The sequence below is a fragment of the Microcebus murinus genome, chromosome 12, assembly GCF_040939455.1.
Source record: "Microcebus murinus isolate Inina chromosome 12, M.murinus_Inina_mat1.0, whole genome shotgun sequence".
In the NCBI taxonomy this organism is placed as follows: Eukaryota; Metazoa; Chordata; class Mammalia; order Primates; family Cheirogaleidae; genus Microcebus; species Microcebus murinus.
The window spans coordinates 14106035-14133191 of record NC_134115.1 but is presented as its reverse complement, the minus strand read 5'-3'; the positions used below and the strand labels follow the sequence as shown (position 1 = coordinate 14133191).

The window sequence follows — 27157 nt, the reverse complement described above, 5'->3', positions numbered from 1 at the left end:
AAAATAAAAAAAAATTAAAAAAAAAACAAAACAAAGCTGCTATGAACATGAATGTATGGGCCTCTGTGTGAATGTATGTTTTCATTCCTAGGTATATAGGAATGTAAGTCTTAGGAATGGACTTACTGAATCATATGATAAGTATATGATTATAAGAAAAGATAGTTGCTTGGGCACAGTGGCACATGCCTATAATTCTAGCTACTGGGAAGGCTGAGGCTGAGGCAGGAGGATCCCTTAAGCTAGGGAATTTGCATGTAGCCTCGACAACACAGCAAGACCACGTCTTAAAAAAAAATTAAAACTAAATTAAAACAAGAAAAGATGTTTTTCTAAAGTGGTTGTCCCATTTTGCATTCCCACCATCTACATATGAGAGGTCCAGTCACTCTAAGTCCTTGCCAACATTTGGTATTAATTTTAAAATTTTGGCCATTCTAAAGGGTATGTAGTGATAAAGATGTGCTTCTTACCTGTGCCCGTCTATTATGTAACCCCATTTTAAAAACTTATTCTATAATACATTTTAAGAAAATCTAAGACATGTAAGAATCTGAAAGAAAATGGCTGGCTTTATTCTGCAGATATTGTTTCTATTTTTCCATCGCGAACCCCCCAGGCACTGTCTAGGAAACAAAAATCCATTGTCAGGAAGCACTAGCTGTACAGAGATCTCCCAGCCGGGCTTTTAATTCACCTTTGCAACCAGTAAAGTCTACGCGAACCTCTATTGCTTCCTTCCGCCTTCGCGTCACCTTTCTAAGAATTTCCCAGGGAGCCACGCAGGACAGGGCGGTCTCTGCAGCCCCAGGCTCCGCCTCTTGCTGGGACCCGCCCCCAACTCGGGACTGGGACGGAGGGTGGGGTGCGAAGTTAGTTTCCGGTCTCGCGGTTGGCTGTAATCCCGCGAGAAGAGAAGGCGGCTGCCGTCGGCCGAACGGAGGTGGTAGCGAGGGAGGGGGTGTGGCCCGGGAGCGCGAAGTCCCCAGGAGTAAGGGAGAGGGGGCGGTGTCGCGCGCTCTGGGCGTACGCATGCGCGCACGCGGCCGGTCGGGCTGGGCTGAGAGGGGAGGGGGCGGCGGCGGCTGAGGCGGCGTCGTTATTTCCGTGGTTCGGACGGTGCGTGGCGGCGCGGGTGACCACGGGAGAAGTAGGTAGGGACCGCCCCTGCGGAGCCATTGAGACCCTCTCGCTCGCGTGTCCGAGAGCCGCGGCCCCCAGTGCGTGTGGCGGACCCTGGGGACGCCAGGTCACCCTGCGGCCCCGGCCCTCCTGCAGTGCCTCAGGTAGGAGCCTTGGGCTCCCCGGTGCCCACTGTTCGCCAAGGCCCGGGCCTTGCCTGCTGTTACCGGGGCGACGACCCAGCGCCGGGCGTGCCCGCCCTCCCTCGCGGAGACAGCCCTGTCCTTGCTTCCGCGCCTTGTGGGGCCGGGGCTGGGCCAGGCTGACCTAGGCGGGGTAGAGGTGGAGCGGCTCCTCGCCTCAGGTGCGCCCCGGCCCTGGGTCCGGCTGGTGGGACCCTGCGGTGCGCGTCCGCACCTCGTCCCCCTCCACTACCCACCTCCTGCAAGGCTATGCTTGAATCCTGCCCCGGACCGGAAAAGGTTGGCCAAGCGAGCTCTGGCCAGGTGAAAGGCCACCTTGACTTGAGTAGTTGCCACATGGGGTCCTGGGCCGCCAGAGGGGACTCGAATAGTGCCTTGGACATTCGTGGCCGATATTGAAAGTTGGAAGCTCTGGAGTTGGTTCTTCTTGGGCTAGTGGTGGGATGGTTTCTGATTTTTCTTAAATAGAGGGAAGGCAAACTTTTTATGAGCCCTGATATGTGGTGAGCTATTGGTAAATAAGCAGTAGAAGTGTTAATTAACGTGAGATTTAATTGCATTAAAGTAATTTTTTTTCAATACGGTCCTCAGACACAGAAGAGTTCTGCTTAAAGAGTTTAGTAAGACTTTCATCCAATACTTAAAGACACATTATTGCAAATACTCTTGCCCTGAAAGCTTCGTCCTTTCTCTTACATCATTGTTAATTTTACAGGCATAATGGTTATGAAAGCTTCTGTGGATGATGATGATTCAGGATGGGAGCTCAGTATGCCAGAAAAAATGGAAAAAAGCAATACAAGCTGGGTGGACATTACCCAAGATTTTGAAGAAGCATGTCGAGGTGAGTTTGAAATTTTGGATTAGAAGTTCAAAATCTCAGAAGGGTAAAATAAAATCATGATGGTGATTTCTAAACTTACCTCAATAAGTGAAAATAAATCAACAGGTAAGTGTGGTTTAACAAGTTTGTTAACCACAATTGCCTTTACCCTCTAATTTTAAGTTTTGTTTAAAGCCAGTGTTATTTTGATTTTTTTTCATATAGCATTAAATACACAAGTTGAGGCTTTCTTTTTTTGTGTGTGTGTGTGGGGGGGGGAGGCAGAGTCACTCTCTGTCACCCAGGCTAGAGTGCAGTGGTTGTGCAATCACAGCTCACTGAAACTTCGAACTCCTGGGCTCAAGCTATTCTCTCATAGGCATTTTTTCTAATTAAACTGTTCTAACTTTGACAGGTTAGAGGGCACACAGCAGTAATTTCTGACTGTAGAAACAAACACTAATTATATTGACCTAAAGATGGTAGTATTTTTGTATACTTGAGGTTTGAAAATTCTCAGATCACATCGTTCCTTTTTAAGATACTCCAGAGGCTCTATGTTGCAGGTAAAATCCAAACTGCTTCCCCATGGCCTATAAAATCTGGTCCCTCCCTACCCCTCACATTCATTTTTCTACTGCTGCCCTATAAGGCTGGTTATATTCCAGTCACAAGATCATTTTGGTCTCCTCACTCTACACTCCTATGTGGTTCTTGGATTTTGTTTTCTCTGTGTTAAATTGCTTTGCCCTGGTCCTTCGCACAGCTGGCTCCTTCTTGACCACTTAAATGTTATTTCCCCACTGAAGACCTCAAAACAACTACTCTAAGTGGATTCACCCACTCATTCTCTTCTCTCTAACTCCACCTCAGTTGACAACCTGTTTTATTTTCTTTGTAGTGCTTATCTTTGTCAGAAATCATTATTTTCAGTTATTTCTTGGGTATTGTCATCCTCATCCACTGAAACATAAGCTCTGCGTGGGCAGGGATCATGTCTGTAACCCTAGCACATAGAACAGTGCCTGGCACATATTATCAAGTTCAATGAATGAGAATAAATGATTGGAGAAATGAACATATTGTTGTTTGAAGGGAAAGAGCTTTAGGGAAATACTGAAGATAAGAGAAAGGAACAAATAATAGAGTCAAAGCTTGAACTTTAAAGAGAGGATGGGATCAAGAACATGGTAGAGAAATTACTCTTTTGGGTTTTTTCTTTTGTTTTTTGTTCTCTTTTTTATTTATTTATTTTTAAGTAGAGAAATTAACTTGGGGAGAACCATAGGGACACACTGAAACAAGAGAAACTAAGGTTAGGATGGTGAAGATACAGGTGTATTTTTAAGTGGCTAGGAAGGAATGGTGGAGGAATTCACACCTGATGGCTTCATTTTCCCAAAGATCTTAGGTCTTGGTGATAGTGAGGTGGGGTATGTTTGAATAGTGCTCTGAAGGAGAAGGGTGAAGACGTAGAGCAGCTGCAGGTGGAAAGAAAGCATGCCAAGTATAAGCAAAATAATAAATCATGTGCCTACCCTTTGACTGTTTTGAAATACATGTCTAGTTAAAGTATGCCTTAGTGAGATAGTGGAAAGAACATTAGACTTGAGGTTGGGTGACTGCCTGTATGTGTCCATCTAAGGTAGAGAGAATTTACGGTGTAATTTTCGTCCTCAGAAATCTTGGACTATTAAGTGGATCGTATCTGTCATCTTGTGCTGATTTTAAGTGATTTAAATTGGAGGGCTGTTTTCGTAGCCTGAATGGGTAAGGTTTTATGAAGGATATATGGTTTGAGTTGAGCCTTAAAGGAGAGATTGAATTTCTATAAGTGAAGGTGATGGAATTATTCTAGACTGAAATGAACTATATAAGCTAGAGTTCAGCAAAATTTTATGTTTTAGGAACAGTGAATAATTCTGCTTGAACAATTTTCAATGCTAGGAATTGTAGAGGGTTTTCAGTGCCACTGGTTTTGTTGGTTTGTTTTTTTGTGTGTGTGTGTTTTTAGTTTGAGCTTGTTTTATGGGTGGCGGGAGGTCTTTAATGGTTTTGAGCATAAGATTGAAAGTGTATTCCTTGACATTCAGTATAATGGCTTGGAGAGAGTAGCTTCATAGTAAGCTTTTGTAGTTAGACAGAGGCTGGAGTCTCAACTCTGTCACTTACTAGCTTAGTTTCCTTGGATAGTTTAATCTGAGTCTTAGTTTTCTCCTCTGTAAAATATTTTGAGCTTCTACTTTTTAACATTTTGGGGATTAAATGAGGTGGTAAAGTACTCAGTCTATAGTAGGTACTTGAAGCTGTTATTACTCAGGGATTTGTTTAATTCAGTGTGGAAAGTATATGAAGAAGATTAATATGCCAGCATAATTTGTGATGGATTAGGATGAAGAGAGTCGGTAACCTTAGAGACATTTAGCCCAATTGAAGTGTTATGGCCTCGGACTAGGAGTGGTAGAATGAAATAGAAGGGTTACTATAAGGACAAAGAAAGTTCACGTGGCTTAACTGGTGAATGCTGGAGTGGTAAAAGGGAGATGAGAGAGGATGTGTTTCTTAAACATTTCCCTGATTGACAGCAGAAGAGAATGAGCACATACACTCCTCAACCTCCCCTTCCCAAATCTTGTGGGTGTAGTTCAAAGCAGCTCATTCATAAGCACAAGATATCCTTGTAATTGCTTGTTTTATCTTAGAAATTCATGGAAAAATTTGCATTTTACACCATATTTTCATTTATGTTAAAGGTCTTTCCCTCCTGAATTGGCACTAGGCAGCTGTACAGTTTTTTTTATCCTGTCTTAGTACCCTGGGACATGATGTACACCCGTGGTTGTGCATACCACAGTTTAAAGACCATCTTCAGAATTTAGTGTCAGCTAAATATGACATTAGAGGTCCTCTTGATTTTAGTGCTGCTGCTTGCTTTCATATATACATATATATATATATATATCCTTTCATTTTTTGAGTTGTAAGGAGAATTGAACTCAAGAAAGCAGTTTAGAGTACTGGCGTGCAGAGGTGCTTTAGGTTGGCATCATTGTTATATCATCATAAATTAGGCTTATTTCTTTGTGGAAGGAACCTTGAGTAAGAGATACAGTTTAATTCCTGCTTCAGTTGTTGAGAAGGGGTGTCATATCATTTTATTGCCAACATCATCCCATCCTATTAACTCTTACATGGTGTCAAGTGGCACAAATGTGACGTGTATTTCTTGGAACTAAAAAGTTAGTATAGAATTAAATCATCTTTATGTATAGATTTAGGACTAAAGACTATTGGTAGCTCTTGAGCTTGTGGTATTAATAATTTGTTTTCCCTTCTCAAAATAATCAGATTATAGTCTAATTATAGTTTAGACTGCTGTTCTAGGACTTTCTAAAAAACAACATTTAAAACAGATACGATTACATCCTTTTCTTTAACTGTCACAGTAGTCTCTCCTCTTTGGTGACTGTGTGATGACATTTGTCTAGGCTCTGATTTTTTTTTTTGCTATCATAAAATAATATGCGTACTGATGACAAAGTTGTTTTTCATGCACATCTTTACTTATTCTTTTAGTGCTTTTCAAAGTCCTAGATCATATACAAACTTCTAACTTTCATCATTTCTTTTATTTCCTGTTAGGCGGGTGGCACACATCCTCTCCACTTTTCCTATAACTGTTCTTGAGGCTCTTGTGTTTTTTCTTTTCCAAATTATTTTGAATATATGATGCCATCACTGTTAATTTTGCCTGATAGGCAACATGTGACTATTTTAAGTAATACCTCTAGGCTTTCCTTTTTCTAGGAAACTTGCCTAATTTAAACCATCTCATTTTTTACCTGTACAAAGCAAAGTCTCTGAAGAGAAAGATAATTTTTAAATTATTTTTTAGACTAGGTCTCATTCTATTGCTTGGGCTAGAGTACAGTGGCATCATCATAGCTCACTGCAACCTCAAACTCCTGGGCTCAAGTGATCCTCCTGCCTCAGCTTCCTGAGTAGTTGGAACTACAGGCGTGTGCCACCATGACCAGCTAATTTTTTAATATTTTGTAGAGATAAGGTCTCACTGTCTTGTTCAGGCTGGTCTCTAACTCCTGACCTCAGGTATTCTTCCCACCTTGGCCTTCCAAAATGCTGGGACTACAGGTGTGAGCCTTCATGCCCTGCCTATGTGTGTGTGTGTGTGTGTGTGTGTATATATATATATATATATATTACATATTTTTTTTTTTTTTTAAAAACTACCGACAAAGTATATATTACATATTTTTAAAAGGCCTTTCTGCTTTTTCTCATTTTGGATCCTGTTTGGGTGGATGCTTTATATTAGTAGACTGAAACCCCTTTTTAAAAAAATTATTTACATGGTTCCTCCTTTCTTAAGAATTGTTCTCCCATTTATTTGTACTCTTCTCTGTTCTTTCTTCCTCTTTGCCATCTTTGGTACCCTATGAAAGACTCTGTGGGGGACCTCTAATGACCTAGAGCCAGTAAGGAACTCAGAAAAAGGGTCTACTCACTCACTCACTCTACTCACTCACTTGTAGAGTTTCAAGAGTTATGGGCCCCTTTCACATCTAGAACTCTGCTCTATTTTGCATTGTGTTACCTCATGATCTCTTTGGCTTTTGGAGGTATGAGAAATTACTCTGTACTTAGAAAAGAAAAGTCTCTGATCTTCATATTTTATTTGGTTTTCCATGTTTAGATGCTTTCTGAATTATAAACCCACAACTTAGAAATTACAGTTAAACATAAGTGATCATATAACATACACTGGTCTTCCTCCTGCCTACTAGATTCCTTTCTTCCACACTGTGGATAGCCAACATCCTCTCCTAGGATGATTATACCAGCGAGTATCTAGAGCCCAGAAGTAATCCAAGGTTTGCTGTCCTAACTTCATTCTTTTTATGCTCTAGTCTAGGAGGATATGGGCCTGTCCTCTCATTCAATTTTCTTCTTTCTTTGATGGCTTAGTTCATTCTTCCTTAGTCTTTATAACCCATATCATTCTTTAAGGCCCCCCTTATCCATCCAGTTTCTTCAGCTCTTGCCTAGTTCTTCAGGATAATTCTTTTTATTGCTTTCTCTTCCCTCTTCTAAAATCTGGGCTGCTGACCAGGTGCGGTGGTCTCACACCTGTAATCCTAGCACTCTGGGAGGCTGAGGTGGGAGGGTCACTTCAGCTCAGGAGTTCGAGACCAGCCTGAGCAAGAGTGAGACCTCATCTCTACAAAAAATAGAAAAATTAGCGTATGTTGTTGCGTACGCCTGTAGTCCCAGCTACTCATGAGGCTGAGGCAGGAGGATGGCTTGAGCCCAGGAGTTTGAGGTTGCCATGAGATAGGCTGACTCCACGGCACTCTACTCAGGGCAACAGAGTGAAACTCTGTCTCAAAAAAAAAAAAAAGAAAGTAAAGTAAATCTGGGCTGCTTAAGCTTCTTGTTGCTCTTCCTTTATGTTCTGCTGCCTTTCACCCCAGAACATTTGTAGGTGCTAAGTATATATATTTGTTTTAAAAATGAATTTTTTTTTTAATCTGTTATGGCTTTTTTCAGGGTAGGGGATTCACATGCAAGAGAGGAAGGTTACAAATGCCCAAAACATGGATCCAGAACTCTGGTTTGTTCATGAGGTCTAGGGTCACAGGAAATGCCAATTGTTAAGAAGCTGCTTTTGTGTGTATATATATATTAAAAAACCATAAAAAGTTACAAAATCTCATTATAGATACACAGTGTAAGTCCTTAGATGAACATAAAAGGCTCGTCTCACCTTGTGAGGTGGTCAGGAGACCTGCTCTGGTGTCTAGAGGGTTTGCTGGGCCCGCCCAGCCACCCGTGACACTGTCACTGCTGCATCATTGTTTGGGACCCTCTGTCTTTTGGACCTGGGAAGCTAGTTTTCGAGCTCTTCTTTCAGTCAGTCTCAGGCCCAGAATGGCCACCTCACTCGAAGACGACATGGTTTCCCAGGGTGTGAGGCATCGGGTATGGGCGCTGAGACCCTCTCTCTCAGATAAGGCAAAGGTCAGTTTTCTCCCTGCTTCTAGAAGGAAGAGGGAACCGGTGCTCCTTGAACAAAAGTTATCACGACAGTCCTTCTCGACCAAGTGCGTGGCGTGAGCAGGAGCACCACGTGCATACGAAAACTGCAGCCCTGTGGGGGTTTTTGTATTTGTCCCTGTTGGCAAAACATAGGTGACACCCCCCCACACACACACACTCCCCACTTTACAGCATGAACTGCTGACGGCAGCAGGTGGCAGTAGGCTCTGTCAACTGCTGCTTGTGCTTGTTTTTGGCAGAGGTTAAAGGGCTTAAGGTCTGGGGGACAGAAACTGGGAGAAGGGGAGGACTATTCAAGGTACCCACGGGTGCAGAGTGGTTAACAGTGCCAAGCCAAGGATCAGTCTCGCATGCTGGGCTCAGGTGTGACCTTGAGGCTGTGGGCAGGCACCCAGCGACAGCAGCTGCTGGAGAAGTCACAGCCTCCTTTCCGACGTGCTGCGTCCCCAGGCAGCCATGTCAGGAAGGTGCAGGGTGGAGGCTCCATGTGGCTCGGGTTGCCAGGACACGGCTAGGACTTCAGTCTGAGTCCGAGTCTGAGCTCTCTTCTTCTGTCTTGTGTGCTGTGGTCTCATCTGTGGAGTCCCCTTGTTTGAGGAATTTGGCTACATCATTAACGATCAGGTAGAAGTCAATAGTAAACACGGTGGTGGCAAAGAATCCAAACATGCCAGCTGCCTTGGAAGCCCCGTCTGAGTATTTGGCGACGGCGGTGATGGAGATGGCGAAGTAGATAAGCGCAGCAGTGACACAGCACAGGAAGTCCATCATGGGCCAGCACAAGCCCTGCCACTTGTCGTTCAGCTGCATGGCATCAGCGAACAGGAAGTACAGGGCCAGCAGGAACTCCAGGAGAGGCGCTGTGAAGAAGGCAGACGCTGAGGATGCCACATAGCAGATGAAGGTGATGAAGGACAGAGCTGACTCCGCCAGCAGGAGGTGGCCTTTGAGCGAGCAGAGGATGGCGCGCGCCGGCGGCAGGGCGCGGAGTCCGGGACCGCGGGGCCGGGCCGGGGTCTGGGGGCCACATGGCGGCGGCTGCAGACCCAGGCTCGGCCTCCCTTCCTCTCGCCCTGTGCCGGGGAGGGAAGTGGCAAAAATGAATTATTAAGAGTCTAACCTCCTGCCTTGAGGTTGAAGAGGCTTGACTGCCCATGACTTAGCAGTTAAGTAGGGGAAGAGGTCTGGAGTTTTCACATGTTTACTTAGTGCCTCCTCTTTCCACTGTTGTACCCTGGCCTTCAAATTACCTGATGTCCCTTGGGAACTTTTTGTTTTACAGTCTCCAAAGAAAGTCTTCAGGATTACACAGGGTGCAGGAGGGGCATACATTTAGACAGGGCTCTGGGGAATTTGACTGCTCAGTCCTCTATTTTAGCCCCCCATTACACTCATTTTCAGAAGCAAGTGCTAAATCAGGCTGGTTTTGGGTTTTCTCCACTGCTAGTTGTAGGCTTCAATTTTTATGTATCTACTAAGAAACTACTTGTCTTTTTTTCAACTTTCTCCTATTTTATTGCTGTTATTTGTTTTTCTGCTCCTTTTTTTCCTCCTTTTTGGAGGTTATGCCTTTGATTAAAAAAAATCCCTCGTTTTAATGGAATTTCAGAAGAGAATTAAAGATAGTTGCATGTATTTAGTTGATCACCTTTACCCAGGAATAAACTTTAATTGTTCTGTTTAAATATCACTATTACAGCGGATAGGATTTCGGTTATAGATTAAACAGGGCCTTTATAGGGACCATAGTTGGGAACTTAATCATTTATAATGTTATGTGTAAAAATCTTTTCAAAGATCTGTAACACCAGTTTACAAATGATCTTCTCATTTATAAGATGGTAAAATGCATTTACAGTGTCACCTATTTGCATGTTTTTTTTCTCTGTGCTATTAGATTACAATTCTTCAGGAAAATGATCGTATTCTTTAAATGCTTGACACTGCTGCATATCCAAACTGTATTCAAAAGTTATGATTGTTTATTTCCAAGGGAAAACAAAGGATGTCCCTAGTAAGATTTCATGAAATTCTGTAACCCACAAAATGAAGTTAAATTTATACTTACACAGATCTATACATCCCTTATATGAGATCTCTTCATGCCTCATGTAAGAGTAAAGATGAAATTAAAAAGATAATTTATTGTCAAGATTGCCAGAAAATTTTGAATTATTACAACTATGATTTGAGCTGTTTTCCTCATACCTAGTTTTTCTCTTTGAGTGGTTTAAACCATGTACTGTTGAGCCTACTTAAAGCTTTAATTTAAAAGTAGAAGTAACTTTTTAAAAAATCATTGTGTTACTCTTAGTTCAGTGGTTTGGTGTGCTCTGGGGTTATTGGGATCCCCAAGACCATTTCACAGGGTTTGCAAAGTTGAAGCTCTTTTTATGGTAATACTAAGAGGTTACTTGCCCTTTTTGATTCTCATTCTCTTATTAGTATATAGTAGAGTTTTCCAGAGGCTACATGATATATGATGATGTCATTGCTCTGACGGCTAATGATAATATGAAACATCCTTCTCACTAAATTTTTTGAGGACTACTTCCCAATTGGATAAGGCCCAATTTATGCACTTCTATAGTGCTATACAAGATCATGCAGTGGGGGTGCTTGTACTCCACTCTGTGAGTAAATCTTAGAGTTTACTGTCCATAGTTTTGTGAGTGAGAGGTCTGATTACTGGAGTTCTAAGAAATTTTGAATCATCTAGTTCAGCCCTTCATTTGACAGGCCAAATGTGGCTGACTTGCTTCTAGATGTGTGGAGTGTTTTTAAGTTTGATGAAGCTATTTGGTACCCCTAGCTACCTTAAATATATGATAAATTATTACAGCAATTCTCAAACTTTTTGGTCTCTGGACCCCATTATACTCTTTAGAATTACTTTCTATGTGTATATTTTATATATACAGGTGTTTACTATATTAGAATTTAAAACTGAGAAGTTTAAAAACTATTAATTTAGTTAAAAACAATGGTAGTAAACCATTGCATGTTAACATAAATAACATTTTTTTTTTTTTTTTTTGAGACAGAGTCTCGCTTTGTTGCCCAGGCTAGAGTGAGTGCCGTGGCGTCAGCCTAGCTCACAGCAACCTCAAACTCCTGGGCTCAAGCGATCCTTCTGTCTCAGCCTCCCAAGTAGCTGGGACTACAGGCATGTGCCACCATGCCCGGCTCATTTTTTCTATATATATTAGTTGGCCAATTAGTTTCTTTCTATTTATAGTAGAGACGGGGTCTCGCTCTTGCTCAGGCTGGTTTCGAACTCCTGACCTCGAGCAATCCGCCCGCCTCGGCCTCCCAGAGAGCTAGGATTACAGGCGTGAGCCACCGCGCCCGGCCATAAATAACATTTTGTATTGAAAAATGAATGTATTTTCCAAAACAAATAATTTTGAAGAGTAGTTTTACATTTTTGCACATCTCTTTAACTCTACCATAACAGAGGGCAACTGAATCTCAAATCTGCTTCTGTAATTCAGTCGGTTGCCACATGTTGTTTTGGTTGAAGTATATTAAGTAAATATGGGTTCACCAAATACATTGAAAATGAAGGAGTATTTTCAGATAATTGTGGATATTCTTCTTTGATACTACCTCAAAAACTTGACAGGTGGTAGTTTCTTAAAGGTTAGTTGCAGTGGGGAACCTGAAACCTATCAATGTGGACTTTTCCTGCTCTGTTGGATTAAAACTCATTGCTCTGTCTTGAACTTTGAATGGATCTTTACTCCATGCCTGATTTTGTAACATGCATTGTTGCCATTTGGAAAATACTGGTTCAGTGAGTTATGCAGATCTTCCAAATGTTAACGCATTTCATTATTCAGTATTAAAAAGCACATTTGTTAATATTGCCACCAATACAGAAATGTCTTCTTAGTATTGGGAAACTGTCAGACTTATAGTAGCAGATACATGTTTTCCAAAATTTTAAGTTTTTGCTTGAAAGTTCAGATTTTATCATTGGTAACAAACACTTTCAGTTATTTTTCTTAAAGTGACAAACTCATTTATTTTTTGGGAAAAAAACCCTTTCTGAGTCTGAATAACTATAGTTTGTCCATTTTTTCAAGTAAAAATAGTGTTCCATGTTAATTGTGCAAGTGCATTTCCTTGAGATAGCCATCTTATTTTGGTGTGCAACAGAAGTGTTTATGTGAGCTTCCCATTTTGTCAAATAGAATATTAAAAAGACATGTTCTCAAAGGTTGAAATTTAATAAGATTAATCAGGGCTAGTACTAGGGTGAAGTCGAGTGCAGCATCTGGTGCAGAATTGAAGAAGGCAGGAACTGAAAATGAATGCCTCCTTACATTTTGTTTTGTAAGTGCCTCACTTGCCACATGCTGTTTCTGGCCTTGAGATTAATACTTTTTACTGCTTCACCAAGGACATTCTTCTTTGTTTTTCCATTGTTTTTATTGTGTTAAAATACACCTAACATAAAAGTTATTATCTTAACCATTTTTAAGTGTCCAGTTCAGTGGTGTTTAATCTATTCATAATGTGCAACCATCACCACCATCCATTTCCATAACTCTTTTCATCTTTGAAACTGAAACTCTGTCCCTTACACAGTAACTGCTCATATTTTCCTCTCCCCATTCCTTGGCAGCTGCTATTCTGCAGTCTGTCTCTTGATTCTTGATTATGTTGAGTACCTTATATAAGTGGAGTCATACAGTATTTTTCTTTTTGTGACTACTCTTTTCACTTAGCATAATGTCTTCAAGGTTCATCCATATTATATGTCAAAATTCCCTCCCTTTTTAAGACTGAATAATATTCCATTCATATGTATACCACATTTTGCTTATCTTTTCATGGATGGTCACTTGCATTGCTTCCATGTTTTAGCTATTGTGAATAAGGCTGCCGTCAACATGGGTGTACAAATATCTCTTTGAGACCCTGCTTTCAGTTCTTCTGTGTATATGCTCAGAATTTGAATTGGCTTCATCATATGGTAGTTCTCTTTGTATTTTTTAAGGAACTGCCATACTATGTTCCACAGGGGCTGTACAATCCCACCAACAGTGTACAGGGGTTCCAGTTTCTCCATATACTCATTAATTTTTTTGTAGTAGCCATCCTAATGGGTGTGAGGTAGTACCAGTATGGTTTTAATTTCCTTAATGAATAGTGATCTCTGGGACATTCTTAAGTGAGATTGAAAAAAAGTTTGTCTTTTTAAACTGCAAGTGTTTGCAAGTGATGAGTACACTTATTAGTTTAGCTCGGGGCCACTGTCTTAATTTGTGCTAAATTTGCAGTAATTTTACCCACTATTACTTGTTTTTGTTTCCTTCCCCTCCATTGTTTTTGCATCCTTGGTGCAAATTTCAACACAGTGGAAAAGACAGACCATTTTAGTATTATTACGAAAGTAATTTTAATATCACAAACTCCTATGTTCCCAGACCACTCTTGGAGAATCACTGGGTTATTAGTGTATGTTCTAGTAATGCTTTATTATCATATTTTGATATATGATTCTCATTTATCTATTTTGGTACCTGGAACTTTTAAAAATTAGTGTTATTTAACTTACGATCAGCCTAGGATTGGGTAAAGTTCTGAAAATCGCTTCTTTACACTTTCTACAGGATTTGATCATCAATATTGAGTCTGCTCTACATGTTATAGCAGTGGCTCCCAACTGACCTGCACATTAAAATCATCTGGAGTGCTTTAAAACCACCACATATGTCCCATTCCTAGATTTCATTGGTTTGGGGTGCTGCTTGGACATGGGGATTTAGAAAGTTCCCCATTTGATTCTAATATGCAGCTAAGGTTGATGACTGTTGCTTACAGGGAATGAGCACTGTTTTGATTAGCTGTTCACTCAAGTGTTTTCTACGTGATTTAAATAAAACGGAATTTTAAAAAATGGTTTTGACACTGTTGCTAGTATCATGATCTAATCTCATGATACCAAGTGTTCTAAAAACAACTTGAGAACTAGCCATGGGTTCTATAGAAAAGTTTACTTGGGGAAATATACTAGAGATTTTTTTAAAAATGAGGTTGGTAATTCGGATTGGAATATTGTTGTCTGTGATGGGTCACTTGTTAATTCTCAAAAGTTTCTTTTTTTTCCTAAACTGCTTGATTTATTCTTAGTATTACTGTATAGAAAGCATTATATTAGTAATCAAATAGAAATAGAAATAACCATTTCTTAGAAAATGAATTTTAAAGTAATGTAGAAACATTTTTTCAGGTGCTGATGTCTCTTTCTTAAGAATTAAAAGTTAAACATAAATGCAGTATTATTCAAAGGATTTTTCTCTTTGTTCCTTTTAGAATTAAAGTTGGGAGAACTGCTTCATGATAAGCTGTAAGTATTTATGTATTCCTTGAAATGGTATAGTGTAATGTTTCAATCTGTTTTATCCTCATGTAGAGTAGTATTCCTTGAACGAATCAGAGTAAAATTTACATTTCAAACCTGTAAAAATAAAACCAATTATAAATATTTTTTTTTTTTTTTTTTTTGAGACAGAGTCTCACTTTGTGGCCCAGGCTAGAGTGAGTGCCATGGCGTCAGCCTAGCTCACAGCAACCTCAAACTCCTGGGCTCAAGCAATCCTTCTGCCTCAGCCTCCCGAGTAGCTGGGACTACAGGCATGTGCCACCATGCCCGGCTAATTTTTTCTAAATATATTAGTTGGCCAATTAATTTCTTTCTATTTATAGTAGAGACAGGGTCTCGCTCTTGCTCAGGGTGGTTTTGAACTCCTGACCTCGAGCAATCCGCCCGCCTCGGCCTCCCAGAGAGCTAGGATTACAGGCGTGAGCTACCGCGCCCGGCCTATAAATATATTTTTTAACTGTGGTGAGCTATTTTGGGGCAGCTGACCCAACTTGTGATATGAAATGGCTGTAGCTAGGGAAACTGACTTATGGTCCTTTCTTTGAAGGTGTGTAAATACTGAATGTGGAATTTCTTGAAGAAAAGGTATCAGTTGTATGTCATATGAAGTAGATTAGTTGATGACCAGAGATCAGGTGACTAAGTGCTTGGATAAAAGTAAATGAGAATTTCTGTGCCTTACTCTGTTTAGTTTTGCTATAACAGAATACCTGAGACTGTGTAGTTTAGAAAGAAAAGAGGATTATTTGGCTCACGATTCTGGTGGCTGGAAGTTTCAAGATAGGGTGGCTGTCTCTGGTAAGGGCCTCAGGCAGCTTTAACTCATGTTGAAAAGTAGGATGGGAGCAGAGAGGAGTAGCATGTGCAAAGAGATCACATGGAGAGGGAGGAGGCAAGGGAGAGAAACTGAGGAAGTGAGACTCTTTTCAGCAACCTGCTCTCTTGAGAACTACAGTTGACCCTTGAACAACAAAAGAGTTAGGGGACCTAACGGCCCCTCCTTGTGTGCAGTCCGAAACCCACATGTAACTTTTTTTGTCTCAAAAAATTAACTACTGGCAGGCTAATGTTGACCAGAAGACTTAACTCATATAACAGCCAATTAACCCAAATTTTGTATGTTACATGTATTATATACTATATCCTTATGATAAATAAGCTAGAGAAAGAAAATGTTAAAATCATAAGAGATAATATATTTACTGTTCATTAAGTGGAAGTGGATCATAAGGGTCCTCATTTTCACATTGAATAGGCTCAGGAGGAGGAAGAGGAGAGGATTGGTCTTGCTGTCTCATGGGTGGCAGAGGTACAAGAAAATGCACATATAAATGGACCCATGTAGTTGAAACACATGGTTTTCAAGGGTCAACTGTATGTAATGAGTTCCTGAGAGAGCAACAACTCAAGCACTAATCTGTTCATGAGGGCATTGATCTTTTCATGAGGGATGTGCCCCCACAGCCCAAACACCTCCCACTAGGCTCCACCTCCCAACACTAGACCCCACCTCTGCAAAATGCCACATTGGGGATTAAGTTTCAACATGAATTTTAGTGGAGACAAACTATATCCAAACCATAGCATCCTGGAAAAGCAAAATAAAGGGAAATGCTTGATTATGTTTATATTCCCATAGGTAGCCCCAGTTTCTATGCTACTATGGCCAGGCTCAATTTTTAAGATTAAGAATATGAAATTTTGAATTAGTGAGTGGACCAGATTGGACGTTTTGGTTAGGGAGAAGGGGAAGGTAGAACCTGAAATTCAGTTCTTCTCAAATTTTAGTGTGTACCAGATTCATCTGGAGGGTTTTTTAAAACTTGGATTGCTGGGTCCCACCCTGATAGTTCTTTATTTAGGAGGTCTAGTATGGGACCATAGAATTTGAATCTAACAAATTCACAGGTGCGATTGATGCTGGTGATCCACTTTGAGAATCACTGTGGATCATCATTTTAATGATACAGGCAGTTGTAGGAAGGACATAATGAAACCAAACCATAGACTAATGCAGGAAAGACCGTTGTTTCTGGCTATGGAACAAAGCTTTAGAGAGGACAACTAGAGGGACCTAGCCCCCTTCATTTCCCCAAGGTTTTAGGCTCTGAGCCCAGAGAACATGATTGCCAGCATCCTATCTGACCATCTATTAAAAGTTGTATCCTTGGACGGCGTGGTGGCTCACGCCTGTAATCCTAGTACTCTGGGAGGCTGAGGCGGGCAGATTGCTCAAGGTCAGGAGTTAAAAACCAGCCTGAGCAAGAGCGAGACCCCGTCTCTACTAAAAATAGAAAGATATTAATTGGCCAGCTAAAAATATATAGAAAAAATTAGCCAGGCGTGGTGGTGCTTGCCTGTAGTCTCAGCTATTCGGGAGGCTGAGGCAGCAGGATTGCTTGAGCCCAGGAGTTTGAGGTTGCTGTGAGCTGGGCTGATGCTACGGCACTCACTTCTAGCCTGGGTAACAAAGTGAGACTCTGTCTCAAAAAAAATAAAAAATAAAGTTATATCTTTCCAATCCATATCTCCTTTAGCCTGTTATTTTTTTTCTCCCTATCTTCCTAGCATATGCAGTCTTCTAACATACTATATAATTTACCTATCTTTATTGTTTGCTTCCTCCCACTGGGATGTAGTAAGCTCCATGAGGCGGGCAGATTTGTTTTGCTCACTCGTGTATCTCAAGTGCCTAGAACATAGTACGTGCTCAATATTTCTTGAATGGATGAAGTTGCTAACTTAATGCTATTATAGTTTCTGTAACAGTTTTACTAATTAGGCAAATACCTAATGGTATAGAATATTAATTGTGCCATAAAAACTTTTTTTAGTGGTTTTCGTAAGTAAAAAATGGATACTTTGTTTTTTAAAAATTCAGACATCAGAGAGGAAGCAAAAACTTCCCCTAACACCTGTATGATCCCTGTTTGCCCAGAAATAATCACTGTTATGAGTTATCAGATTGTTGCGTGTGCTTCTAGATCTTTTAAAAATTATAATTATATGAATAAACATCGTAAAAATGATTAATTATAAAAAGGAATATATGGTATTCTGTAAATTCTATTCCCATTTATTGTATCTTGAAGATTTTTTATGTTAGTCTGTAATAGCTCTACCTTGTTCACTTTAACTGTTGTATTTTTTTTAAATGTAATTTATTCTGTTATGGTCCCTATTGATGGACATTTAGATTGCAACATTTCTTGATAACATGAGAAGATTGGAGACATTGATAATTTATACAAACCTCCTATACGTGTGCAAAGAATTTTACAGAATAGAAACCTAGACATCAAATGACCGACTCAAAGGGTTTGAGTGTTTTATATTTTAATGGGTTCAGCCAAATTTTCTTTGAAAAAGTCTATCAATTTATACTCCTACCAACAGTGTACGAGAGTAGACTAGATTTTTTTAAAAAAAGTTTCCCTATCTCATGGCCAAAAAAAAGCCTCATCATCTTGTTTTACATTACCTGATTGTATATCTGAATTTGAGCAGCTTTTCATCTTTTTGTTAATGAGTTTGTATTTTCTGTTCTGCGAATTGTTCATTTATGCCCTCTGTATGTTTTTCTTTGGAATTTTTGCCACGTTTATTTGTATGAGTTAGTTATATATTCTGGATATTAACTGTTTTAACTAACTATAGTTTACTATTATATATAAATTTAAAATATTTCCACAGTTGCAGCTATCAGCTTTTTCCTTTATGGCTTTGTAAATTATACAAGAGTAGTTTGGTGTGTGTTTACTTGTTTTAGCTTTAGAACTTAAATCTGCCTGGAGTTTATTTTTTCATATTGTGTAAATCAAAAATTTAACTGTTTCCAGGTGGTTAGTTGTTTATCTCGACAGTATTTATCAACTAATCCACTGTTTTTCCACTGATTTGAAATTCTACCTTTATCATACATAGTTCCCACAGAAATGTGGATGTGAACTATTTATATTCTTTTCCATTGATCTATTTAGAATGCTTTTAATTATTATAGCTTTCTGGTATCATGGTTAATATAATAAACCACTAGAATGTAATAGTCTAGTGAATATAATATAATGGTGAATATAATAAACCACCAGAATAAAATACCAATATCTGGTATCATCGGTGAATCTCTGTTGTTTTTACTGACAAAATTCTCTTTTCCATTCTTTAATATTATCTCTTTTAGCTTGGCAGTCTCTTTGAAGAATACCATTTAGATTTTGATTAGATGAGAATTGTCTTTAATATCCTGTAATCATATCAGAATATCTTAAATTGAAGCATTAGGAAATTAGAGGGATTGCAGGGAAAGAGAGTCGGTCTCGTTAAAGCTCTTTTTGATGTCTCATTGCTGCTTTTTATCTGAGAGAGATGATTTAGTGTGATGAGGACACACAGTGTAATGTCTTTATTTTCTTGGTAGTCTAATAGCTTAGACCAAGCAAAATATAAAGTCAGTAGCTTGATGCTTAGTCAAACTTTCTTTTAGCCTTTCCTTTTCCTCTCCCATTTCTTGAGGCATGTCTCAGTTAATGACATACTTAGTAGTCAGTCCACAGTGCATCACAACTCTCTGCTTTAATGATGAATTATCCACAAGTACAGGCTATCAAGATTTCAGGATCATTTTTCATTTTGTAATTGCCAAAATTTTGGGTTTTGTAGACTGTAATGTGGCAGATTATTGTACTTTTAAGATATAAAGAAAATGAAAAAATGTAAAAGTTACATTTGATAATGATTATTCCAAATATGATTTTCTGAATGTTAGAGAAAATTATTTAAGGAAGGCAAAGTGAAATCTATTATAAATCAGTTAATCTCTTTTTTCCAAAAGTTTCTAACGTGCAACCTTTTTGAAGAAAGCATGAAAAACATAACTTGAGTGGGAAGTACATGAAAGAATTTTTATGTTTAAGGATGATTAATTGAAATAGTGTTAGCAAGTTGGGAAGACTAAATACATAGAATACTGTAGTTTTAAAAAGTACTATCATCATTTTTGTGCCATTGTGGAAAGTAGATTTACTGGTTCAAAAACAATTTTGGAGGTTAATTATTTTATTTGCAGGTTTGGTCTTTTTGAAGCAATGTCTGCTATTGAAATGATGGATCCCAAGATGGATGCTGGCATGATCGGAAACCAAGTTAATCGAAAAGTTCTCAATTTTGAACAAGCTATTAAGGTAGTCAACAATGTACTTTTTGTGTTTTATTTTTTGTTATTTTATATGTTAAAATGTAATGTAATGAAGTCAAACAGTATATTAAATTGTATTTCCTTAAAAGCATCTTAAGTATACAAACAAGAATTGGTTATAACCTTTAGTTACATATCTCTATCTATTAAAATCCAGATATTGTGTGAGGTCTTCATTAAAAACTTGCTCTAAGTTTGTGCATTTGTGCATTGCATTTTTTTAAATTAATTTTTGAAAACATTTTACTGTATATTCAAATACAGGATAATTGGTATAGGGATTAAATTTTGTGTGCCAATACAAGGGCTGTCCGGAAAGTATCCAGCCATTGTTAATATAACAAGAATGGTATTATATGGCTGGATATATTAAGTAAAAGGTTTGTAGTAGTGAATTTAAAATGTATTCAATGAGTATTGATTTAGAAATTCCTTTGTAGTTGCTATAGAGCATAATTTTGCATATTTTTTGAAGAAGTATTGCTAAGCAAATAGCTTGTGTAAATAAAATTTACAGGCAGTATAGTTAACCAACTTAAGGGAAGTGTTTTTTTTTTAAATGTTTGGGTTTTTTTTTTATGAGTAGTTTTGGGTCATTAAAATGATTCATTTTTATTACTACTTAAAACCGATTTGAATTGTGCTTTTTAAAATACTTGTTGGTTTGACTTTTCATTATTATAAGGTCTTTACTATTTCAATTTAGAGAGGCTTTGGTTTTTCTTATTGAAGACCTGTTTAAGGTGTATTATTTAATTGTCAGTTAAAAATAACATTTTTAAAAAAGATATAATGGCTTTAAGAATACAGAGTTAATTTGGTATCTTAGCTTTATCAGGTGATGAGATTACTTTTTCTTAGAATAACTATTTTAAAATATTATTTGAAAACCAAAATGCTGCTGTGCATAGTAAACATAAATTTTTAAGGATTTCTGCTTATATGTCGTATTCCCCCTCCTCCCCTTTTTAGGATGGCACCATTAAAATTAAAGACCTCACCTTGCCTGAACTGATAGGGATAATGGATACATGTTTTTGCTGTTTGGTAAGAATGAAAATAAGACTATTGGTTTATTTAAAAACTATGACTTTCCTAAATCTTGGAATTTAAAAGCATATACACCAATGTTGAGTATGAATACATAATACTGAGCCTAGTAAGATTAAGCAGATAAGATTAGCAGGCCAGGTTATGCCACAGGAAAGATTTCATCTTTTCATTTACATAATCTTAGGTTCTCATTTTCTTCTTTTCAATGAAGATAATATTGTAACCATTATTTATAATACCCTTTTTGTTCTCAAGTTACCTAGGAAATAAATCTGTAATTGGAAGGTTCCATAAATAAGCATGGAATTGAAACAAAGGGAACTTTGGAATGGCTTTGGAGAGATTTTTTCTAGTCTAGGATAAATTGAAGAAGTAAACTCACCATCTTCTGTGAAGAAAATCTTTTAGTGATTTGTATTTGCTGGTTATATGTCTTCCCTAGACACAGTGTTGTTTAATTGTGGAAAAATTCTCATTTATACCGCTTTTTTCCCTCCTCTACTTTCTTATTCCTTTCTTTTTAAATTAACATTAAATCATCATTCTTAGTTATATGTAAAATTTATTCATTTGTTCATTCAGCATTTATTTATTTATTGCCAATATGTGTACAGTAGTTTTATTAGGTGTTTTACTTGTATAATTTTCACTTAGGTCTTATCACCTCTATTAGTTAATCTATATTATCTGCCTAGTGTTACATTGCTAGGAAGGGGCCTAGCCAGAATCTGAATCTTTGATCCCTTATCCTCCAAAGTTGTCTCTTTCCATCTAAGATGTCTTTTTTATTATCTTTTAACAATTCACAGTCCTAGTTGGGTAGGGAAGGAAATTGGAGGATTGCTGGGGACAGACATGTAAAGAAACAATTCTGTTAGCATATAAATGCATTAATAGTGGTGCTGTGGTAATAGGAGTTAATTATGTCTGGGAGGATAAGAAAGGGTATAGAAGGGAGGTGATACTGATATGAGGTACTGAAGAACATGACAGGAAGGTTAACAGTATTGCAGGCAAATATGGTATAGGCATGGCATTGTGAAAATGTTCAGTTTGAGGAATCAGGAACAGCTATTTATGGCTGATGTCTGGCAAGGAGCCAAGTGGGAGGAGTGTGAGAGTAGTGGAGAAGGAAGGGAGGGTAAATAGAGGAAGGGCTTTTGCCAAAATTGAGGAACTATTCTATGAGACTCTTGGTATTGTATCTAAGACTTTAGGCTTTAATAGGCAGTTGGTTTTGGTGAGAAAGGTCTGTCTTCTGCATACTAGTTATACCAAAAACACGCCTTAATTATATTTTTCATGCCCATTTCTCATTTTTTAATACTGTAGCATGTATCTTGTTTTCATCTTGCAGAAATCTTGGCCTTTAGTATAAATTACAACTGTATAAACTTGGGCAAATGAATAATTAAATAACTCTCACTGTTTCTTTACATGTAAAAGAAAAATACCCTTCTCACACTAAGGAAAAAATGAGATAAGACATAAAAATACCTAGCGTAAAACTTGGGACATAGTAGTTACTCCATTTTGGCTATTGGCTATCGGTATTCCCATCCTCTGGAACATGGTGCCAAGCATATGGTAGCTACTCAGTAAAATGGCATTTAATGATTATCTTAGTGTTTTAGAAAGATCTCTCTGATTGGGGGTATTAAATTAGAGATAGGATATAGGAAAACTATTGCATAGTTTCTTGGCAATAGTCTAAGTGAGAGTTAATGCTGTTGGCAGTATGATGGGGATAAAAAAGAAGAATTGAATGAGTGGCTGAGGACCTAGATTTAAATTGTGTATTTCCTAATTGATGGACTTTAATTAACTACACTGTGGAATTGATTGCTTTTGGATGCCTATGTAAGGAGGTTCTCTAACTTCATTAGTCTCCAAATATATTACAAACTGATTAATATATGAGAAAGCTTCCTATAGATAATGTATCATTTATAGTATATGATTCTTGGACAACTTTAGTCAATGGAAGTAAATTCTAACTTGTCATTTCTGACTTGCCCTTTAATCATCTTTTAACTCTTGTGATTAATCTTATGCTTATTTGGATCAGTGACTTTAAGATAAACTTAGACTGTGCAGACTGTGTATTACCTTAAATATATACACTCTTTTATTTCTTAATAGATAACGTGGTTAGAAGGCCATTCCTTGGCACAGACAGTATTCACGTGCCTTTACATTCATAATCCAGACTTTATAGAAGATCCTGCCATGAAAGCTTTTGCTCTGGGAATCTTGAAAATCTGTGACATTGCAAGGGAAAAAGTAAATAAAGCTGCTGTTTTTGAAGAGGTAAGATTTTGTGATTATAAGTATTCCTGAAGTTCATTGACCACCTTATTCACTCTGATGTATTTAAATGATTTTATGATACATATTTTTATCCACATGTACAGTTAAAAACAGTTTTTATTTTACTTGTTTTCCTCTTGTCTTTTTTTTAATTATTATTTCAGGGTATTATTAGAGTACAAACATTTTGGTTACATTTTAAGTCTTTGCCTCTCCCTAGTGAGGGTTAAGAGGCATGCCCTTCCCCTCTGCAATGCTCACTGTGTCCTTTAGTTGTGAATTTACCCCTCCACAACCCCCTGATCCCTGGAGAATATTACTACCATGTGAGCACCATAGTGTTAATCAGCCAGTGCCAATTTGATGGCGAGTACATGTGGAGCCTATTCTGGTCTGTGTCACCTCTCTTCGGATAATGGGCTCAAGCTCAATCCAGGAAAATATAAGAGGTGCTAGATCAATATCATTTCTTATATTAAATATGTACATAATATTCCATTGTGTACATATTTTTATTTCTGCTGCTTAAAGTGTTTAAGGTTGCAAAAATAGTTTTTAAAAGTGATGCTATTGCTGTTTACAAATATATTGGCTAAAGTAATCCAGTTTTGTCTGAGAAAGGCTTTGATTTTAGTGTATATTCTTTCTGTTAGTACCCTCATTTATTGAAAATCCATTATGTACAGAGTACTGTTTTGGATATTGTGGGGTTTCACAGAAAAAATAGAAGAGATAGCTCTTGCCCTCAAGTCTCTTACAAATTATAAGACAAAAAGGCTGTACTTTCAGTCTTTGAATAAGAGAGGGCTAAGGGAAAGAAAGATATGAAGAATATTTTAGAATATAACATTTTTCTCCAGTTTCCATTATCCTAAGTGAAGTAACTCAGGAATAGAAAAATAAAAGCTGCATGTTCTTACTTATAAGTGGGAGCTGAGCTGTGGCTATGCAAGGACACAGAGTGGTGTAATGGACCCTAGAGACTGAAAAGGGGTGAGGGTAGAAGAGGATGAGGGATGAAAAATTACCTATTGGGTACAATGTACCCTATTTGGGTGATGGACACACTAAAAGCACAGACTTCATTGTTATTCATTTATATATAACACATGTTACCTGTTCATATGTTATACATGTAACAGAATTTAACTTGTACTCCTTAAATCTATTTTTTAAAAAAACAACAACAACAAAAACTAAAACAGTTCTTCCGGTTTGTTTTAAGTATATCACCTGAGGAAGTGGTATGAGTTTTAGACATAGAAAGATTTTTTTCCTCTTACCATAAAAAATAAGCTTTCAGATGCTGATAATTTTAAGGGAAAATGTAATAGCATTTGAAATTATTAATAACTAATATTTTTGTTAAATTCTTCCATTTGTGGAAACTGGTAAATTACTGATCCAAAATAAATATCTTGGTTCCAGTACTGATTCATTGGATAGTATGCAAATCTTTTCTAAATTTATATTATATATGTGAGAATAATTAAAGATATACTCAACATGGTTGTCCACATTTGAATGTATGCCATCTGAATTGTTTATGGAATACTGTCTACTTTTTCCCCTCTTTTATTTCATCATATTATGGGGGTACAAATATTATTAGGGTTACATATATTGCCCCTGCCACCCCTCCCTCCCCCCGACATGCCAGAGATGCAAGCAATGTCCAATCCCCAGGTGGTGCGCACCGCACACATTATGTAAGTATACACCCTTCTCCTCCTCCCTCCCCCCTCCTGCCTGCCCGCCACCTGTACTGTCTACTTTTTATAGACTCATGGCTTATTTAGCTACCAAATAACCAATTGATGTGGGTGTCATTATGAAAACTCTTTTCCACTGGATAGAATTTTATAAAAAGATTAGTTTGAGTTAATGAATAAAGAAATACAGATTATTTTAAATACTTATATTCTCAAAATACACCTAAAAGGACATCAAAATCAGTAAGGCAGAAAAAGGATTCTTTTAACAAATAGTGCTGGAACAATTGATTAGCATACTTGAAAATTACTTTCTTATCATTTCACTTCAAAATAAATTCCAGATAGATGAAATATTTTAAGTATAAGAAAGTTACTAAAAAACAGAAGATAGTTTATAGAAAGTAAAATGGCCTTTAGACATAAGAAAAGATATTTAACCTCACTTAAGAGAAATATAAAACTATGAGATACTGTTTTTTTACCCGTTGTTAGCAAAGATTAGGAATTTCTTATAATGCATCAGATTGATAAGGATGGGAAAACAAATACTCACATACTTTGTGTGTGTGTGTGTGAGAATGATATGAGCAGTTATTGTTTCCCTTAATCTTTTTTAAAAAATTTTATTGGGAAATAATTTCAACCAAACAGAGCAATTACAGTAACAGCATAGAGAACACTGTATTTCTTAGGGAGATGCAGCTGTTGCTAACATATTGCCCTATTTGCTTTTTTACTCCCCCCCCCCGTGTGTATCTTTTTTACCTTAACCATTGGGAAGTTGCATACATTATGACCTCCTTCCCCCTAATATCTCAGTGTACCTCTGTTAAGAAAAAGGGTACTTTCCTACACAACCACAACACAGTCGTTAGCCTCAATAAATCTGTAATCACTATTCACATTCCATTTCTTTCAGTTGACCCAATCCTTCGTAGCATCTTTCCCCTTATGTGCAGGATTCAGTCTAGAATTTCTCTTTTTAATGACCGTATCTTAGATTTGAGCATTGCAACCCTTTAATGATCTGTGTGAAGTATCCCTTTCTCTGACCACCACCTCTGTTTATAGATTGTACTCTGACTCCTACAGTTCTTCATTCTCTCCCGAACTTCAATTCATTCATCATATCATCTTTTCTCTATTATTACTAGCTTCTTGTCTTTCTTCTTCAAATATAAATACCATTTTCCTTTATTATAATCACTCCCTTGCATATACTTTCAACTCCCTTCCTCTCTTCCCTTATTGTACCTCAGTCCTACTTAAATCCAACCCTTTGCTTACTCTGCCTTTAAACCTGCCCTTTTCACTGCAACTGGAGAAATACACATTCATACTGGTTGGTCCTACTTCCAATTTATGACCACTAACTTCAAGTGGGCATTGAGTGCTACCTGGCAGTCATTACATTTCCCTAGTTTTTTTACTCCCACTCTCTTACTATATCCAACACTTCCACTCTCCTCACTTTAAGCACATGACCTACCTTCCTATTATACTGCCAAAATAGAAGCAGTCTTCCCACTTATTAGATTACATGTCCTGTGTTCTCCTGTGTTTCTGTTACATAGATGAACCTTCTGTACTTCTAAGGGTGATTCCTTCTGCTTGTGCATTGATCTCATGCCCTGTTTTATATTTAAAGACATTGCTATAGCAATTCTCCCGTCTGTCTTTGCATAATGAATTTGCCTCCTTATTAATCATTCACATCAGCATACAAACATACTTTTTGTTTCTCTTGTTAAAACAACCATTTCTTAGCATAATATTATCCTTCATCTTCTGCCCATATCTTAATCTTCTTTTCAGCCAGATCCTTAAAAGAGGTGTTCAAACCCACTGTCTTTGTTTCTCTCATCTTTTTCTCTATTGAATCTGCTCTAATTAACCTTTGAACCCTTCTTTCACCATAACAGCAATGTTGTGGTCATCAAAGATGTCAATGTTACTAAGCCCTGTGGTTAAGGTTTGGTCTGAAACTCGAATTATCAGCAGATTCTGACATAGTTTTCACTCAATCCTCAAAACAAATTCTTTCCTTGACTTTAAGATGTCTTTCTACCCTGGTTTCCTACCTCACTGGTAGTTCTTGTCATTTCATTCTCTAACCCAGCACTGTACAATAGAACTATAGTGTAAGCCACATACATAGTTTAATTTAATATTCTAGTAATCATGGGTAAAATCAGTTTTAATAGCATATGTTATGTAGCTTAATATATCTAAAATATTTAAATTTAAAATAGTCAATATTTAATA

At 37.8% G+C, this 27157-nt stretch overlaps 1 protein-coding gene and 1 pseudogene across 4 annotated transcripts in view; one reads left to right on the top strand and one right to left on the bottom strand.

The window, feature by feature from the left end:
- Window positions 1–1051: 1051 nt before the first annotated feature.
- The window catches only part of NAA35 (N-alpha-acetyltransferase 35, NatC auxiliary subunit), an 80792-nt gene continuing 54686 nt past the window's right edge, over window positions 1052–27157 (top strand). For 2 of the 4 annotated variants that reach the window (XM_012787266.2, XM_076008565.1), the window contains exons 1-6: window positions 1052–1286; window positions 2041–2169; window positions 14551–14584; window positions 19686–19800; window positions 20787–20861; window positions 23010–23177. In XM_012787266.2, the coding sequence (XP_012642720.1) occupies window positions 2046–2169; window positions 14551–14584; window positions 19686–19800; window positions 20787–20861; window positions 23010–23177 (516 nt within the window). In that variant the 5' untranslated portion in view covers window positions 1052–1286; window positions 2041–2045. The remainder of the gene's footprint in view (window positions 1287–2040; window positions 2170–14550; window positions 14585–19685; window positions 19801–20786; window positions 20862–23009; window positions 23178–27157) is intronic. The other 2 variants (XM_076008567.1, XM_076008566.1) reach the window with 2 other exon arrangements.
- Window positions 8666–9118, bottom strand: LOC142874267 (CKLF-like MARVEL transmembrane domain-containing protein 3 pseudogene; annotated as a pseudogene).